The sequence below is a fragment of the Otolemur garnettii genome, unplaced genomic scaffold (assembly GCF_000181295.1).
Source record: "Otolemur garnettii isolate 467f Iridium unplaced genomic scaffold, OtoGar3 scaffold00149, whole genome shotgun sequence".
Lineage (NCBI taxonomy): Eukaryota > Metazoa > Chordata > Mammalia > Primates > Galagidae > Otolemur > Otolemur garnettii.
The window spans coordinates 600,454-620,328 of NW_003852544.1; the positions used below are offsets into that span (position 1 = coordinate 600,454).

A 19,875-nucleotide genomic window follows, 5' to 3' on the forward strand; every position below is an offset into this window, starting at 1 on the left:
TTAAAAGGTGATATTCCTACCTTCTACCACCACCACCCCAGTCAGGTAAAAAATAAAAATGGTGTGTCAGCGCCTATGGTTCAAGCAGCTAAGGTGCCAGCCACGTACACCTGTGCTGTCAGGTTCAAATCCAGCCTGGGCCCACCAAACAACAGTGATGGCTGCCACCAAAAAAATAGCGTTGTGGTGGGTACCTGTAGTCCCAGCTACTTGGGAGGTGGAGGCAGGAGAATCGCTTGAGCCCAGGAGCTGGAGGTTGCTGTGAGCTGTGATGTCATAGCACTCTACCCAGGGCAACAGCTTGAGGCTCTGTCTCAAAATAAATAAAAAATAAAAATAAAAGTGTTTGTTTATAGAAAAATTGGAAAATAGAGAAGAATAAATAAGATGGGGAAACATCACTGATAAATCCTAGCACACACTGTTAGCCTTCATAGTCTTAGTAAAGGTCACACTATATTATATTGCCCAGGCTGGAGTGTGGTGGCACAGTCAGAGTTCACTGTAGCCTTGAAGTGATTCCCTGTCATGCTCTTTAGCTTCCTGAGTAGCTGGGACTACAGGCAACAATTACCACACCTGGCTGTAATTTTTTTTTGCTAATAGGTAGAGATTGTCAGATATAGGATATATATCTATCTATATATATATCTATATCTATCTATATATATGTATATATATATATATATGTTTTTTTTTTTTTTCTGAGACAGTCTCACCATGTTGCCCTCAATAGAATGCTATGGCATCACAGCTCACAGCAACCTCAAACTCTTGGGCTTAAGCAATTCTCTTGCCTCAGCCTCCCAAGTAGCTGGTACTACAGGTGCCCGCCACACAACACTTGGCCATTTTTTTGTTGCAGTTGTCATTGTTGTTTATCTGTCCCTGGCTGGGTTTGCACCCACCAGCCTTGTTGTATGTGGCTGGCACCCTACCCACTGAGCTACGGGTGCTGCCCGTATGTTTTTTTTAATGAGGCCAGATTAAGGGTTCATGCTTTCCATTAGATGTTAACAAACTTCACCTCCAACAAGTCTGGCCCCTAATCAGGTCAGCTCACCAAGCAGAGGAAAATCCTGCCCTTTTATCTTTCCCTGGGACTAGCCCAGTCATACTAGAGTCCTTGCTGCCACACCTGTTCCACACTGGAAGAAAAATGCCTGATTCTTTGTAGCCTCTCTTGGGAAATCATATCTCCAGCTCCCTGTGTCTCTGCTTTCTCTAATCTCTTAGAGTAGATTTTATGTTTCTATTTGTAGCATTCTGTACATAGGCCCTTGAAAATGTCTAACAGGCCTTTATGGAGAGTATTTTGGCACACGGTTCAGCTGACAGGCTCCCAGATCATAGAGCCTGCCTTCATAATAAGATCTCCTTGGAAAGGAGCGTCACTTCTGGTCAGCATTCAGCTTGGTGTACAGCACCCAAAAGGGTGAGGCATTTATTTTTTGTATATTTGGGAAAGAAAAGATAAAGGGACAATTCCAATTTAATGATGAGTAACAACCTCATTTTTATAAAACTTCTGATTTTGGGTTTGTATCCCCAGAATAGTAACTTGAGAGATTTTTCAAGTATGTTTTGACTGTTGTTGGTTAAAATATCATATGTAAAAAGAACTCTTCATCTTGACTTCTTTTATTACTGACATGTAATGAGATCGTCTGTTCTTGACTTTCCAAAGCAAACACACTGGGTAGGCCCTGCAACTCCTTGTGGCATTTAGGTTACTTTTTTTTTTTGAGACAGAACCTCAAGCTGTCTGCCTGGGTAGAGTGCTGTGGCATCACAGCTCACAGCAACCTCCAACTCCTGGGCTCAAGCGAGTCTCCTGCCTCCCCCTCCCAAGTAGCTGGGACCACAGGCACCCGCCACAACGCCTGGCTATTTTTGGGTCGCAACCATCATTGTTGTTTGGTGGGCCCAGGCTGGATTCGAACCTGCCACTTTAGGTGTATGTGCCTGGCGCTTTAGCCACTTGAGCCACAGGCGCTGAGCCAACATTTAGGTTACATTAACTGGAGGGCACGCTGGAAAGGAGATGGCCCTGACTCCTGGGGTTGTGATGAGGGAGACAGTATTGCCAGTCCGGATTGGGCAGCATATCCTACCAGCTGCAAGTGCCTCCTTCATGCAGGGCCCCCAGGAGTGGGCCCTCTGCAGTATTCTGTCTGTTTCTAATACAGAGTGGACTGCGTATTTTGTTAGTTTTGTTTTGATGCTTTTTTAGTCGAAGGAAGGAAATGAACACATAATGATCTATTCCTTAAAGCTTTAACATTGATAAAAACATCATCTGATCCTTTCTTAACATGGCTTTGCAATACCCTTTCTGAATACTTCCTGAAGGAAGCATCAGCCCTCTTCAAATGCCTTTATATAATCTAAGTCTTGAGTTGCCATTTTTGCTTGTGGTTACATTATGCCATTTCCAGCAGCTGCTGTGGTTTTGAATTGTTTTAGTATTTTTGTTATAAATTAATGCCTGCATTATAAAATGCATATTTACTCCCCCCAGAATTTTTTTTCCTGCTACTGATGTTGATAGAATGAGAAAAAGAAAATAAAGTACTTTAGAAAGCTTCAGTTCAAATTAGTTGATTTAGCAGTGGCACTTTCATGTGGTTACTTATTCTTGTTTCCTTTACAGTATGTTAAAAAATCTTGTCTGTTAATGGCATTAGGTATGGTGGTACTTTTGTTTAGTGTGATCAGTTTTTTTTTTTTTATTAATACTTGAAATTGGGACAGTTTATCTGGCATTGAACATTGGAAATATGCTACTGGGTCTTGGCTATATAACTGGTAAAGATATGTTGGCACCCATGTCTCTCCACCTGAGTGCTGGCCACAAGTAGGTGTCTTGATATGCTATTTTGCTGTAAGGCTTTTTATATATATGTGCTTTTTGTTTTACAAAAATGGTTATTAAGATGTACTGTGGAAAATTTTTGTATTTGACACTAGTGGAAAGCCCTGTGGCCAGGCCAGCTGACCAAACAGGGACTTTGCTGCTTCCCTGTCCTCCCTTCCTCACTGCGCACCTCCCTTGCTCTGTCTTTTCAGGTCTGCCAGGACACAGGCCCTGTGAGTGGGACCGACACTCTGCTCAACTGCTTTCCACCAGAGTCTTCTTCACTTCTGCCTATCTCTGTTCCCCCAGTGTCCTCTCTCCACCGTGAGGAGCAAGTTCCCCCTACCCTAATCCCTTCTTCCACCAGGCCCTGTGTCACCACCATAATCTGTCCCTGGTCCTTGGCATCTCTGTGCCCCTAGGCTTGCTTTTCTGTGCTCTCTATTAGAAAGTCCCTATGCCTCTCCTGCTCCATTCCCCTAGTGCTCAGATGGAACTAGCCTCAAAGGGCCTGGGAGCAGATTGCAGCAAGCAGAGCTCTGGCCAGTAGTAGACCTTCACTTGAGTGGCTCCTTCCTCTTCTGCTTTTCCTCTGGGCACTTCTGGGTCATTTGCTGAGGTTTTCTTTATGCTTTTCTGATTTTGTCCTGCTCCCTATAAGTAGTTTTTTCCATAGAGTCCTTATACTTTCATCCTCCTTCTTGCTACTGCTTTTTCCTTGGAGATCTTATTAGGATGTCACAAATCTGGGTCTTAACTTTTCTCAGCTAATTTCTGTTACATTCCTGGTCATATTTATTGGCTATAAACTTACTTTCTAACTGCTTTGCTTGGCAAAACCTAAGGGTCTTTATGCATACTTCTTTCTTTCTTTTTCTTTCCTTCCTTTTTCCTGTTTCCTTTTCTTTCCTTTATTTTCTTTCTTTTTTGAGACAGGGTCTCACTTTGTCACCCTAGGTAAAATGTCCTGTCATCATAGCTCACAGCAACCTTAAACTCTTAGGCTGAAATGATTCTCCTGCCTCAGTCTCCCAAGTAGCTGGGACTACAGTACCTACCACAACACTCCACTATTTTTAGAAACAGGGTCTCACTCATACTCAGGCTGGTCTCAAAATTGTGAGCTCAAGCAATCCATCCACCTCAGCCTCCACAGAGCTAAGATCACAGGTGTGAGCCACTGTGCCAGGACTATATATACCTTATTTCATTTTACCCCTCTACCCAGCTGCATCCTGCCACACTGACACTGGTTATATGACTTCCAGTCATAGCTTGTGACTGGTTTCTCCCCCTCCCCACCCCATTTTCCATTCTATACCACATGTGATTTTAAGTTTTCTAAAAGCCACATTTTAAAAGTATGAAAGGCTCGGTGCCTGTGGCTCAAGCAGCTAAGGTGCCAGCCACGTACATCTGAGCTGGCAGGTTCAAATCCAGCCCTGGTCTACCAAACAACAAAGACAGCTGCAACCAAAAAATTGCTGGGCATTGTGGCGGGCGCCTGTAGTCCCAGCTACTTGGGAGAGGCAGGGAAATCACTTAAGCCCAGGAGTTGGAGGTTCCTGTGAGTTGGTGATGCCACAGCACTCTACCCAGGGCGACAGCCTGAGGTTCTGTCTAAAAAAAAAAAAAAAAAGAAAAGAAAAAGTATGAAAAAATAACATGTAAAAAGTGTGTTCAGGGTGGCGCCTGTGGCTCAATGGGGTAGGGCACCAGCCTCATATGTCGGAGGTGGCGGGTTCAAGCCCAGCCCTGGCCAAAAACTGCAAAAAAAAAAAAGTGTGTTCATAAAAAACTGATGAAATTAATTTGAAGAATATGTTTTATTATATCCATATATTATTATTTTAGTATATAATCAATATAAAAATCATGAATGGGACAGTTGAGATTCATTCTTTCATGCTATATCTTCAGAACCCTGTGTGTATTTTATATTCACAGCCCATCTCACTTCAAACCAGTGCTATGGAATTGGGCAGCACAGGCTTCAGAGTCACAGCCCAAGCCCTCAGGCCAGGAACTTCACAGCCTTGAGTCCCAGCTTACAATTCCAGACCCAATTCCCCATCCCTACTCTGGTGTTCCAGCCAACACTGGTGCCATGCACTTGCTTAGATCCCTCTGGACTGTCTTGCCTTTAGCATTGCTGAATTGTTCCTCCAAGCATTGCATCTTTGTATCCCAGCCTCTCTGTGCCCCACCTTTCTATGCAAGAGCTTTTCAGCAGGATGCTGGGTATTTTTCTAATAGGCTCATGTAGATGTATTTTGAAGCCAGCAGAGAATCCCATTACTAACATTTACCACTGACTAAGAGTCTCTTTTATTCTAGATATTTTCTGGAATAAATATACTTTACCTTTATGGTACAGAAACTGGCTGCATAATTTTTATTCTTGTATTTATTGAATTAAATATTTTAGCTATTTGTTTCTTAATGTGAAAGACAGGAGTAAAATGCTTTCTGTTCTCTTTCTCTTTTGTTAAACTCTATCCAAATAATAACCCAGAGCAATTTAAAATACATGACCGTCTACCAATTTGCCCTACAGTTATGCTTCCCACCTGGGCCTGGGCCCTGAGGTAGTTTGGCACCTTTTTCCTAAGAACTCTTGTTGGTCCTGGCAGGCCGGTCTTCAGCACTCATGGATGATTGTCTGTAGGGCAGAGGCAGCACATGTTCACTCTGGGGTCCTATGGGCCTGTCTTCATCTTGCATCTTGCCTTGTCTGTTCCACTGGCACTGGCTCCCTGTGGTGTTTCTGATGAGCTTCCTTCACGCCTGCCTTAGGGCTTTTGTAGTAGTTGTTTGGGATGTACTTCCTCAAACATACCCTTAGCCTGATTTTTTCCATTTCCATTCTTCCAGTTTTTATATAGCTGTCCCCACCACCAGAGAAAAGTTTGTCCCAGCTGTCCTAGTTAAGATTGAAATCATTACAATCCCTCTCCTGCAGCACTTTGTTTTTTCTCCTGTTTGCTTTCTTCTCCACAGCACTTACTGTCATCAGGTCATATAAATTTTCCTTACCTACCCATCCCACTGGAACATAAACTCCGTGTAGAGGGGTGTCTGTTTCAGTTAGTATTGGATCAATGCCTGGCATGTAGGGTGCTCAGTACTGCATGAATGAATTAATGAATGAGTGGGACTTCAAGAAAGTTTCTTGACCTCTCTGAACCATTTCCTCATGGGTAATGTAACAATGAATTCCTCTCTTCCTTTAGAGAAGCAGGCACTATTATATTGCTGGTAGGAATTTTTTCTTTACCTTCTTCATGGGAGGCAATTTGGCAATATCTGTAAAAATTATAAATATGTATACCTTTTGACCCAAGTTACTCCACTGGGAATTCATCCTGCAGGTGTACTACTCATTCATGTGAAAACTGCCCTGTATACAAGGTTATTCATCATTTACTAAATGTCCCCTTAGGAGAACTTTTACAATAAAATATAATATATCTATGTAAATGAATAGTCTGCAGCTTTAGAAAAGAAGCTCCTTGTGCTCATGCAGACAGATATACAGGATATATTATTGAATGAGAAAGCAGAGATTAGACAGTGTGTAGTATGTTTCCTTTGGTAGGAAAAAGGAAAAGTATATGAATTTGTATCTGTATTTGGCTTATACATGCATGAAAACACTCTGGAGAGGTGAACAAGCTAATAGTGACTGAGGACAGAGGATATGGAATGGAGGAGAAAAGCATGAGTGAGGCTTTCTGCTGTATAAACCTTGCAGTGTTTTTTTTTTTTTTGACAGAGCCTCAAGCTTTCCCCCTGGGTAGAGTGCCATGGCTTCACTGCTCACAGCAACCTCCAACTCCTGGGCTCAAGCGAGTCTCCTGCCTCAGCCTCCCAAGTAGCTGGGACCACAGGCACCCGCCACAACACCCGGCTATTTTTTGGTTGCAGCCATTATTGTTGTTTGGCGGGCCTGGGCTTGATTCGAACCCGCCACCTTAGGTGTATATGGCTGGCGCCTTAGCCGCTTGAGCCACAGGCACCGAGCCTGCAGTGTTATTTTAAGGACTAGAGAGCATGGGACTAAAGCAGGGCCTGGCACCTGCAGTAGAGGCTCATATTGGAAGTAGAAGTGGCAGTGATGTTGTCAATGTGGTTGCAGACATTGAGCCTCATGTGCCAGCCATGTGCCTTCAGTGTTGCTGAGACCCAGGGTACTCTAGATGAAGCACACATTATCCCTGCCTTCAAATGCATGATCTTGGTAGGACAAACTGACAGGAGTGAACAAGTGAGAAATCCTTACAGCATTAAAGCCAGATCCAAGGTCCTTTTTTATTTTTTGATCGGTGGTTGCTTAAACTGGTATGTCCAGAATGTAACGCTAATGTTTGATTGGGTGCCCCTGAGGGCAGTCAAATTAGATGGGGATAGGTTTTTTCCATAAATACAGGAATACAGAATACAGGAATACGGGAATACAGTTTTTAAATATATTTTGTCATCTCAGTAACATTTATTTTAATAATGGCAACTATTTATCTTCATACCTCATCAATGAAAAGCAATACTATTTTTACTTGATAGTATAACAGTTTTAAAGTTCTAATGGAATGTTTTAGTTGCATTTATTTTAAGGCCCCAAATAAAATGTACTTCTAACCCCATAATGATAGATGTTCTTATGTCCTTAAATTTCTTGAAACATGATAAACAGAGTAGCCGTGAAGTTATCTGGGAAAAATTGGGCATTTTGGCTCCCAACCCTGAGTTAGCATGTGTGCATCCACCTTACAAAGCTACCTATAGGTGTGAGCCCTGGATACCCTTAGACCTGGGGCATCAGGTACAGTCACATTTGTAGGAACAGGAGTGCTGGTGCAGACTGGGCCCAGTGGGTGCAGCAAGGTTATAAACAGCAAGCCAACCACAGCCGTGATAAAGAAGCAGGGACCTCTTAACCCACCATCAGCACAATCCCTGTACCACCCTCCCTCCCACCCCAGTAAAAACGTTGGCCTGGCTATGTAAATTATTTCTAACCTCTTTTTTCTTTTTCTCTTGCCAAAGAAATTGTAAAGATCTAATGGAAATACTGCCAGAATAGTGCTAGGTTTTTAGGTTGTCAGCATTAACACAGGTCAGGTGTTTTTTATAGGCAGGTCACCAGGCAGGAAGGAAAAGAAGCAGGGGAGGAAATGTCTGTGTCCCTACGGCTGGCTTGCCACATGGTTATTAATTTAAGATGGTCAGCCATGCCATTCTATGGCAGCTAAACAGTGATACCTGCTGCTAAGTAACTTCCGCCCAACCCTTAGTCCCTGAGCCCTAGGCTTGCATACTGTGCAAAGTTCTAGCCCTCCATTCTTCCCTGCCTGGGGCCATTTGTTAGTGACCTACCTTCTTCTAAGGTCTAATTGTCATGTAATGACCTTGCATGGTTCATTAATCAGTTCTTTAACAGCCCTTTAAAAAAATTTGTTATTTCGTTCCTGTGGTTTTCTATAAAAATGTAGCACAGATAATAGATACATGGCCACAAAGCCAACTAATTAGAAGGCAGTATGTTTCCTACAGGATTTTCATCAGTGTGTCCCAGTGCTCCTTTGAGATTGGAGTCAGGGAATCCCCACCTGATAAATAAAGTGGTAGTGTTTATGGCTGTGGGGCTCCCTTAGGGACACCGTTACTGGGGTGATAGTACAGGAGAAAGGGTTGGCAGTAGGAGTTTCCAGGCAGAACTTGGATGTCTCAGGAACTTCTAGATGCTTTCTGGTGATGTGATTTTTTTTTTTTTTTTTTTTTTTTTTTTTTTGAGATGAAGCCACAAGCTGTCCCCCTGGGTAGAGTGCCGTGGCATCTCGCTCACAGCAACCTCCAACTCCTGGGCTCAAGCGAGTCTCCTGCCTCAGCCTCTCAAGTAGTTGGGACTACAGGTGCCCGCCACAACGCCTGGCCATTTTTTGGTTGCAGCCATCATTGTTGTTTGGCGAGCCCTGGCTAGGGATTCGAACCCACCACCTTAGGTGTATGTGGCTGGCGCCTTAGCCGCATGAGCCACAGGTGCCGAGCCTGGTGATGTGATTTTGAGATCATCGCAGAGAAGGATCACTGTTGTAGAAGCTGTTGTGCTGGTGATCCTCATGGCAGGGTTTGCAAGCAAGGAAGGGACTTTTTGTGCCTTGCAGGGGAGGGAGGGTACTTTTTGCCTTTTGTTTCGGTTTTAAAGGCAAGACTACTGATATATGCCTGTTAAAGAAATAACTGGGTCAAGGAACCAGAATTAGCATAAAGTAGAATGATAGTGATAAGTGCATACTCCTGCATTAATCATCAGTTTCTTTAAACATCACCTCATTTCAAAGAGGATTTTGAGGAAATGCTTATAGAGATACACACAGGACAGCGTATACAAGCAAGAAAGCCTCAGTGAACCCAGGGCTGAGGTAGAGCCCAGGAAATGTGCTCTGGAGTCCTGTGTGCTGCTAGCAGTGGGCTGCAGATTGGACTCCCCACCTTCAAGCAGCCAAAGCAGAGGGGCAGATGTAGTCAGCATGTGACTTACAGTAACAATAAATGCAGACCAACCTATGAGGGTGAGGAATAGCTTTCCTGGCTGTAAGGACTGAGAGATTTGACCTGTGGGTCCTCATAGAGAGGATGCCACACATAGATGCAGTGAATTACAGATTCAGATGCTCATGCCATAAGAAAGAGTATCTACAGGCTGTATCTTCCACCAGTGTATCCAGGCGTCTGGTACAGTGTCTGGCACATAGTAGACCCTCAACAGATAATTGTTGAATGACTCTGACTCCCTCAGTGAAAGCCAATGGGCTAACACCTAATTGCAATTTTAGAAAATAATTCTGCAAGGGGCCAAAATGCTCTTCGCTGGCTTGGCTGACCCCAGGATAACGTATGGAGTGCGTGGATGGACTCTTCCCTTCTCACCAAGACACAGACAAGTTTTCTTGCTGGAAAAGTAGACTTTAAAACTTCTCCATTGTGATAACTTGTTCTCCTTTGTCTTCACAGAGACTAATAGACAAGTCACGAGTAACCTGTGTCAAATGGGTTCCCGGTTCGGAAAGCCTTTTCCTAGTAGCCCATTCGAGTGGGAACATGTACTTGTATAATGTGGAGCACACTTGTGGCACCACAGCCCCCCACTACCAGCTTCTGAAGCAGGGAGAAAGCTTTGCTGTGCACACTTGCAAGAGCAAATCCACGAGGAACCCTCTCCTTAAATGGACGGTGGGCGAGGGGGCCCTCAACGAGTTTGCTTTCTCCCCAGATGGCAAGTTCTTAGCATGTGTGAGCCAGGATGGGTTTCTGCGGGTGTTCAACTTTGACTCAGTGGAGCTGCACGGTACAATGAAAAGCTACTTTGGGGGCTTGTTGTGTGTGTGCTGGAGCCCGGATGGCAAGTACATCGTGACAGGTGGCGAGGACGACTTGGTGACAGTCTGGTCCTTTGTAGACTGCCGAGTCATAGCCAGAGGCCATGGGCACAAGTCCTGGGTCAATGTTGTGGCATTTGATCCCTATACCACTAGTGTAGAAGAAAGCGACCCTATGGAGTTTAGTGGCAGTGATGAGGACTTCCAAGACCTTCTTCATTTTGGCAGAGATCGAGCAAAGAGTACACAGTCCAGGCTGTCCAAACGGAACTCCACAGATAGCCGCCCCGTAAGTGTTACATATCGGTTTGGTTCAGTGGGCCAGGATACCCAGCTCTGTTTATGGGACCTTACAGAAGACATTCTTTTCCCTCATCAACCCCTCTCAAGAGCAAGGACACACACAAATGTCATGAATGCCACAAGTCCTCCTGCTGGAAGCAATGGGAACAGTGTCACTACGCCTGGGAATTCTGTGCCCCCCCCTCTACCACGGTCCAACAGCCTTCCACATTCAGCAGTCTCAAATGCTGGCAGTAAAAGCAGTGTCATGGATGGGGCCATTGCTTCTGGGGTCAGCAAATTTGCAACACTTTCACTACATGACCGGAAGGAGAGGCACCACGAGAAAGATCACAAGCGAAACCATAGCATGGGACACATTTCTAGCAAGAGCAGTGACAAACTGAATCTAGTTACTAAAACCAAAACGGACCCAGCTAAAACTTTGGGAACACCCCTGTGTCCTCAAATGGAAGACGTTCCCTTGTTAGAGCCGCTGATCTGTAAAAAGATAGCACATGAAAGACTGACTGTATTAATTTTTCTTGAAGACTGTATAGTCACTGCTTGTCAGGAGGGATTTATTTGCACATGGGGAAGGCCTGGTAAAGTGGTAAGTTTTAATCCTTAATGCTGCACCAGATCTAGAACTTGAATAGGTAGTGATTTTTTTTTCTTGTGGGTGGGGTGGGGTGTACAATGAATGTGAATGACACTTCTTACTCTTAATGTAAATCTAAATGCATCAGAGCCATAATTTTGGATACTGCATGCCATGTAATTCTGAATCATTTGATAATTTACCTTAGAGCATTAAAAAAATATAATCAAACTAATTGCCAGCCAAGTCAGTCATCCTCCTGGGAGTATATAGCATCCCAAAGTTAGTGTTCCTGTATTAGATTACTTCAATTTTAGGAAAATCATGACAGTGTGGGGAAACAATGACTTTAAAATGCTAAAATTAAAATTTATGCTTTAACTGGAATATTTTTGCTTAACTACTCAATTAGAATATTGTACACCTGATCAGAGTGTGTGTTCAGTACAGATGGCCATTAATTGTCATTTATAGTCCAATTTTTTACCTTAATCATAAAATGTTTAGGAATCTATGAAATTTAACTTTAGGAACAAAGCATTTAGCAGGGTTGATTGATATTATTTTTACATTGTTCTGGCAATCCGCAGAAAGAGAAGAGCCTTAATTTTTAAAACCCATTTTAGTCATTTTATGACAATTAAAGTTGTTTAATAAACATCTTTTTTCAAAGAAGCAGTTTGTAGCACTTTGATTGAGATTCTGTGCACTAAAATATCCACCTTACTCAGAGCCTGGACAGTTCATGTGAACTGCCAGCTGAGGACGCCAACAGCAGTTGTCAGAAGTGCCTCTTGCCACATAAGCCAAGATATTTTATGTCAGATGTGCTTTGCTTATGTGTTCTCCCAACAGGGGAAAAGGAGTTTTGGGGGGCTGCGGGGGTGGGGGGTTTGGAGTCAGAAAGGCATGTGACTTTAGGCTGTGGGCAGACTTCATTTTCTTTAGACTGTTAGAGTCACCCAAGCTTCAGAGTGCCTTCTGTGGCACTCTGCTTGGGTTTAGTTTCACTCCTAGAGGGGAGCACAAGTGCAGATTTCCCCTTTTCTTGTTCTCAGATGGCAGTTGTGATTCTGGGGTTACTCTTGGGAGGCTGCTGCTGGCCTCGTGCTCAGGCTTCATCCTCAGTGGCTCCCACCCCAGCACCTTCCCTGGGGACCCTGGAGGCCTGTGGCCGCTAAGGAGTGGTGCTGTGTGGACTCCTCCGCGGCCAGAAGGCTATGCTGCTTCCACAGGAAACGGCAATATTTTGGTTCTAACTCTTACGATCCTTACAACTGTAGGGAGTTTTCTTTTCAAATTCCAGTTTTCACAATGGATGAGATGGATCTTTGAGCTATATATATTTTATGTCAAGATGGTAATTATCTTGTTAACTTGGGGCATTTAGGTCTGTTTTTCTGTTTTGCACACCTTTGTAATTAAATACAAAAATAATGATAATTTATACTGGTGTGAGTAGTGAATGCGACTCAGCAAATCGAAGACTTGATAACTGACTTCTTTGCAGTGGAAAGACTCTGGTAGATGGAACAGAGTAGCTTCCTCTGCTCTCAATGCCACCTCCAGGAAGCCAGGCTGGGTCCCAGGCTTGCTTCCCACTTCCTAATGTGGCCACATCTGTCTACCCTGTGTCCATCGTGCTCCTTAATGCAATGGTTTCTGTTAAATGGGATCATGGCAGCCTCCTAGGGGCATCTCACCTCAGTTTATGCATTTCATGTCCCTGAGCACTGCTCTGAGGGAATGTTAATGTCCTAGTTACCTTTAAAATATGATTCTTTGTTCCTAAAAGGTTAACTTAAGGTAACAAAGACAGCCATCCTTGTGGACTGTTTCAACTTTGGAAGCCAAATTGGGCTGCCAGGTGGAAAGATTAGTAATGAACACTCCATGTGCAATTTTATGCACCTACATAGTTTTAGAAATTCAGTTTCAAATGCCTTTGAGGCATTGAGTATGCAGTTTCAAAATTCAGGACTTAGTATTTGGCCTAAGTGGAGAATAGGTGATCACAGGTAAGTAGCATTGATAGTGAAAATTGATGGTAAAGAACATTGATGGTGATGATTCAACTCCGAGCCCACTGGCAGGGAACTGTGGGTGCATGTACTCGTGTAACCAACGCGACTACTGGGCATTTTCTGATTTCTTCTCCCTCCCACCCCATTTAACATTAGCAGCTACACCAGCTGGAATGAAGGCAAAATCACAGAGGTGCACTGACAGGGTGACTTAGGAGTCTGTTGATGGGAGTGGGGTTGGAAGAGGCAAGAGGAAGATTATTGTTTCCTTTAAAAACAGCTCTGCAGTGTGCTAATAGAAGCCTCTATATGTCTATGTCTACCCCCAACTCTAGCTTTAAAAACCATGATAATGCCACAGTTTTTGATCTGGGGCTTGGTCACAATCTTTTTCTTCTAACTTCTCCCTGAGGCACCCCTTGCTCGGTTCAGTGCCAACTGAGAGTCAGGTGTCAGCCCTGGGAAGAGGCTGTCCTTAGCTGGCTGACCTAGCCCCTAGGAGCTAGGGCACTGTAGGATGCTGCTGCTCCATGTCCACTCTGCCCCTCTGATTCCTGCCCCCTTTCTTTGACAGCCGGCAGAGCACTTCTGCAGGCAGGAGGACAGAATGCGAGGTGTTCTCCAAGACCAGAACTAAAGGTGCCTGACAACTTGAGGAGAAGAGGGCACTGGAGAGGGGCGGGCAGGGCTCCCCCCTTGGACATGCTTCTGAGTAATGGCTTCTGCAAACCTGGGGAGGGACTGAGAAGGGGCAGCCATGAGGATTCCTGATCTCAGATGTGTAAAGTACAGTGCCACACTGCTTCCATGATAGCCACTAAGAGAAATTGGGGGAGCATTGTTATAGTTTTCTCACCAAACTTTGAGCTTCCTTATTGAAATTTTTCAAGGTTTTTCAGCTTAAATGATACCATGATCAAGATTATCTTTTCTGACCTAACCTCTGGAATAAAACACAGCAGTTAGCAAGCAGAGGCTATCACCCACTGAGTGGGCACTGCTGTTCAAATGTGCACTGAGCACAGAGATGAAATGCACAGACCAGGCACGGGAGTCTTGTCCTTCCTGGCAAGTGGGCAAACTTAGCCCCCTTGTGCAGCATCAGGAGCCGTCAGAGCAGGGCAGTGGGGGAGCCTGTCTATATGTCCTGCTCTGGCTTGCTTCTTTTAAACATTCCATTGATTCCAGAAGCCAGGTCTGTGCTGTGACTTTGACAAGGTTTCTGCACACTACTGGCAAAAGCTTGTCTGTGGCTTTCTTCTTGTTTGGGAACAGAGGAATTAAAACCTGCCAAGAGGTCTGGAAAAGGGAGCCTTTGTAAAACTATGCCTTCTTCCAAAAGCAAATATGTAAGAGGGAGTAGGCAAGCACTTTAAAAATAGCCAGTAACTTTGGGGTCTAAATTTAATAGTGGTAAAGAATCTTAATCTGTCTTTTGTGATTGAACCTCTTAGCGGTTTAGAAATGTTCTGCAAACCCTGAGCTTGGGACTAAGCCTTAAGATGGAACAATGGAGGGGTAGAAAAACAGAAAGAAATAACAATGTTTCTTGTCTCAAAATATTCAGAAATTGCAAGAAATAAAGTGCCATGACGCTCCCTAAAAATCGGACCAGTTTTGATGGGGTTCCATATTCTCCTCCATATAGTTTAACACCCAGTCCCAGTTGGCAGATAGCCAGGCAGCCTCTTCTCCCCAGGTCTCCTACTTCCTCTGGTGCATCTTAGATATTAAAAAAAAATTAAAGTATTAGATTTTTGCTGAAGTTGGTAAAATTGCCTTATCACATGTCTGCGCCTGAGAACAAGGTCCTTGTCACCTCTTTTTGGGGAGGAAGAGGTTTTATTTTTTTATTGAGCAAGCTCAAAGTGTGAGGAGGAAAAGCCAAAGAATCAGGGAGGGCTGGAGAAGGAATCCTTTGGAAAACCCAGATGTTGCATCTTGCTTATCTGGCGTCCGAGAAAGAACTCTAAGCCGAATTCAACTGTGCGTTTTCCGGTGAAAGATAGATGGGGTGCAGCATCTCGTATCATGGTCTCTGGGTTTGACTGAAGGAGTCAGTCAGTGGCCCTTGTACTGCCTCCAATACTGGTTGGCTGAAGGGAGCAGTTGGCCTCCGAATGTCCAATTGGCACCATTGTGATGGGTGTGTCCATTGTGGTAGTCTCACTCTTCAGCTGTGAGAACTTCTGCATGTGTGTATAGGCCTAACAGGTGACTTGGAGACATTGCCTCTGGCCTGGTCTCATTTACAAAGGTGAAAGTTGATATGTCTACTGACCTGGGAGCCAGACAAGGGCCTTTCCTTCCAAAGTGTGCCATTTGCCTTGGGCTGATTGGGACTGTCACATTGTTGGTTTAGGTTGATAAGATGCTCAGCACACTGGCTCCAGTGATGTCCCAAAGAGAGGAAACATTGATCTGGCCAAAGTAAAGTCTGTGGCTCACCATTTAAAAGCACTTATATTAACTGTTACCTTTGAAACTCAAGATTCCAAGTTAAAAATTGTAAGAACCTGTCCCTCCAATAGAGGGAAGCTGTCCCATCAATGTTGGTTTTTTATTCATTGCTGCATCTGTTACACGAACTTTGTGTCATGGTTAAATTGCTGTCTCTCAGTTTAAAAATGTAAAGAAACTATTTCCTACATTTTTATGATTTCTGTATACCTGAGTTTATTAAAGATTGTTTCGTTAGGTGACACTGTATAAAATTGTATGGATATTTACCTTTCGTGAAAAATCAAAAGTAAAATGCACATGTATTTCCTTTTTTACATTTTTTATCTAATTTCTTGACAACTTGAATAAATTTGATGAAGAGCCTTCTTAACATGAATATTGCTAAATTAAATGTTGCAATAATTACTGAAGCTTTAATATCAGTATTGTCACTTTATACTTTTAAGAAAATCATGTTTCTGTTTCACTGCTTTGTTTTTTAGCTGTTCCCTTGTCACTGTCATAACTAACCAGACTTACAACATACTTGATAATCTGAAGTACTTTGGGGTTGTCCTCTGTATATTGACATTAAATAAACATGTGAATGAATTGTAAATGTAGATAATTTTACAATAGTTGTTGTCACATCTAAGCTTAAAAAAAAAACCTCAGTGAACCAAAAAAGAAAAGCACTTAAATGCTTGTTAATGTTTCTAGAACAAACAGCCACAGGAATTGCTACCTCTTATTATTGATTCTGAGTTTCTCATAATTAGCTCAGTGAAATGTCTGTTCTGAGTATCACAGATATTGTTTTATGTGATCCTTGCCTATGCTGAATCCAGTCTGTCAGGAGGACTTGATCGACTTTTAAGCTAAGCTGTATAAGGCTTCTGCTGACATTTGGAAGTCATCCTAGGCTAGGAGCTGGCTTTGGCTCATATAGATCCACCATCCAGAATGTTGGGCATCTTGATAATCACCAGCCACCTAGCCAACAGCTGGGAGAGTGGAGAAAACAGCTGGCAGGTTTCTTTCTATAGGAGCTCTTTTCCTGGGTAGATTGTGTTGTTTTCCTACTCTTTATCTTGAATAGAGTTTGTTGGAGGCTTTGTGCTGGCTATTGAATAGTTATCTTACCTTAGACACCAGACCTTTGGGCTCCAATGCAGAGAGCTGCTTATTTAGGGCATTGGGAAGACATCCCATTTGGGGTGGGAAGAATCCACTATTTATGTCTTTCTGCTGTGAATGTCCTTCACTCTCAACAGATATAGCTGATCTGAACAGCACCCTGGCACCTGCTTCCTCGAATGCTTCAAGGCAAGAATTTCAGTCACCTATAGGTCCCTGCCAGAGGTGGTGGGAGGTAAGGCTGAGCTAGCCCAAGGCAGCTCTTTACCAGGGCACTCCTTCTTAACTGTCACTTTCCTGCTGTTTCATGACACATCCAGGCCCGCCCGGCTGCCTCCCCTCTAGGTGGGCAGCCTGCTGAGCCCTGTGCTCTGCCTCCCAGTGTTCTCCAGGGGATGGACTCCAGAAGAGGACAAGTTTCCCTACTCTATGTTATCCTTTGGAGTGTTGTGTTAGCATAGCCTCCAGTGCTAAAGTGTCTCCATTTTTTATCTTGACTTCAAGATGCCAAAAGCAGAGGACTTTGTCATATCTGCAGTTCTTAAACTGACTTCCTCAGACCTGCCATCACAGGAGCAGTACCAGACCAGGGTTTCGTTCCCTAGCACCGAGTAGATTTTAAGCCCTAAAGATTACTGGGGTGACAACAAGGCTGTTTTTGTTTGTTTTTTTAAAGAACACCATAAGATTTAGATCTCACAAAAATAGCTGGCTGGATACAGTGGCTCACACCGATACGCCCAGCACTTTGGGTGGTTGAGGCTGGAGGATTACTTGAGCCCAGGAGTTTGGGACCAGCCAGGGCAACATAGTGAAACCCCCATCTCTACCAAAAAATTTAAAAACTGGGTGTGGGGCTCGGCACCTGTGGCTCAAGTAGCTAACGCACCAGCCACATACACCTAAGGTGGCGGGATCAAATCCAGCCTGGGCCCGCCAAACAACAATGATGGCTTCAACCAAAAAAATAGCTGGGCGTTGTGGCAGGCGCCTGTGGTCCCAGCTACTTGGGAGGCGGAGGCAGGAGATTCACTTGAGCCCAGGAGTTGGAGGTTGCTGTGAGTTGTGATGCCATGGCACTCTACCCAGGGGGACAGCTTGAAGCTCTGTCTCCAAAGCCCGCCAAACAACAATGATGGCTTCAACCAAAAAATAGCTGGGCGTTGTGGCAGGCGCCTGTGGTCCCAGCTACTTGGGAGGCGGAGGCAGGAGATTCACTTGAGCCCAGGAGTTGGAGGTTGCTGTGAGTTGTGATGCCATGGCACTCTACCCAGGGGGACAGCTTGAAGCTCTGTCTCCAAAAAAAAAAAAAAAAACTAGTTGTGGTAGCACACACCTGTAGTCCCAACTACTCAGGAGGCCAAGATGGGACTGCTTGAGCCCAGGAGTTTGAGCTTACAATGAGCTATGATCATACCACACTAGCTCTAGCCTGGATTCAAAAGTAGCCCTATCTCTTTAAAAAACAACAACAACAAAAAAAAAAACTAGTTTGTACCTTGCAACAAATACAGATACTCCTCCACGTGTGGTAGTTTGGTTGAGATAAATGGAGGAACTTAGTTCTCCCCACCCTTTCTAATGTCCATGGCTTCCAAAACCAGCCTCCTGTTTCAGGTGGGAGCTGACATGAACAAAATCCTCCTTGAAGCAACTTAGGCTTTCAGAAGGTCCATAGGAAGACATACACAGGGTCCCTTCCTCCCGCCCACACAGCACAGAGGATTTCAGAGCCAAGTAGAGCAAGAGGGCCTCTAATAGGTGCTCTTCTTTCCACACACTTAGAGGAGCCCGTCAGTGGTTAGATCCTTTATTTCATTAGTCTTTTCCCTAGGTGTCTGTAAATAGCATGATCCAAATTTTCCCTGCGTGGCTTTTCTTATTAGGACCAGATGGAGTGGCCTGTGTGGTGAAATGTGCCACCTTCATTATGACCTGTTAGTGGACAGGTAAAGGCTGGTAAAGGTACACGGCCACCTGACCAGCGGGAGCTGCGGTAAATAGCTAGTCTGGGGCAGGGCTGGATCCAGAGACCCGTCCTCTTGAGCGTATGTGCCCGCTACTTCCTAAGGCTGGCTCAATCTGGAGATTTTGGCCTCTTGTGCCTTAGAATGAAACTGGCTGCTTCTCTCTGGCATCTTTAGTTCCTTCATATTGTGGTTTATATGGTGGAGGAATGGGAGTCTTGTGGGTGACCAGTTAAGTAGAATGTGTTCAGAGCTAGAAATGTTCTCAGAGGTTAGCCTAGTGATGATACTCATTGTTTCTGTCCCATCTCTAAAATGGGGTCACTTTACAAATAATATTTAGCTAATAGCCCCCACACAGAGCTTGCTGAGAACACCTGGCACAGAGCCTAGAATTAGAGAGCCCCAGGGGTATGTGCAGGGAATCTGAGACAAGCATGCCTCTCAGGGGCTGATGGAGGTGACTCTTCAGTACCCCAGCCCAGCCAGCACAGAACTCTCTCATAGTACTTTTCCACACAACTCAAGAGAGATGCTTCAGTCTGCCTGCCTGCAGTAACACATGTCCCAGTGCTGCTTTGCATGTTACCTTTTTTTGGGGTTGAGGAGGGTGAATTTGAGGGTCATATGACCAGAGAGGGCTTTGAACAATCCAGGAGGATGTGGGGAATTGACTTTCAGAGCAAACCTTCACACCTCATTCCACAATTTCCCTTGAGGTTCCGTCCTCTCTGACATTTACAGGCCGAAGGTTGCTGGAGTTATATGGGGAAGTCCTCCCAGAACCCAGAGTCAGGAGGCCAGCACAGTTGGCAGGACTTCAAGACATCCTTTCTCTGCATGGCTTGTATGCCCCGCCACCTTGTCTTACCATCAGAATCTCCCATCTCAGTAGCATCTATCAGGGCAGGACACACCTTTTGTTGTAAATTGTTTTTAAAGTAAATATCTTTTTTGTATATTCTGGTGAAATAAGGCTTAATTGTATTATGATCAAGCCCAAACTTAAAGCTGGAGTATTCTTTATCACTTAATTTTGAAATAAAATCTCTAGCAGAAATGAAATAGCAGCTCTGCAGAGAATAGAACAGCTTATTAACCATTAGATTCAAGAACTGTCACCATTACTGTAATAGGCTTCCTTCCCTGGGGGTGAACAGGACATTGTGCAGATTCTCTGCTGGGG

At 44.2% G+C, this 19,875-nt stretch overlaps 1 protein-coding gene across 7 annotated transcripts in view; it reads left to right on the forward strand.

Annotated features, from left to right (window-relative positions):
* The window catches only part of WDR20 (WD repeat domain 20), an 88,067-nt gene that overhangs the window by 64,836 nt on the left and 3,356 nt on the right, over nt 1-19,875 (forward strand). For 3 of the 7 annotated variants that reach the window (XM_023518861.1, XM_023518862.1, XM_023518864.1), the window contains one exon: nt 9,872-11,131. In XM_023518861.1, the coding sequence (XP_023374629.1) occupies nt 9,872-11,131 (1,260 nt within the window). Of the gene's footprint in view, nt 1-9,871; nt 11,798-13,717; nt 15,752-16,859; nt 17,143-19,875 lie in introns of those variants that run through there. The other 4 variants (XM_023518866.1, XM_023518865.1, XM_012811090.2 and 1 more) reach the window with 4 other exon arrangements.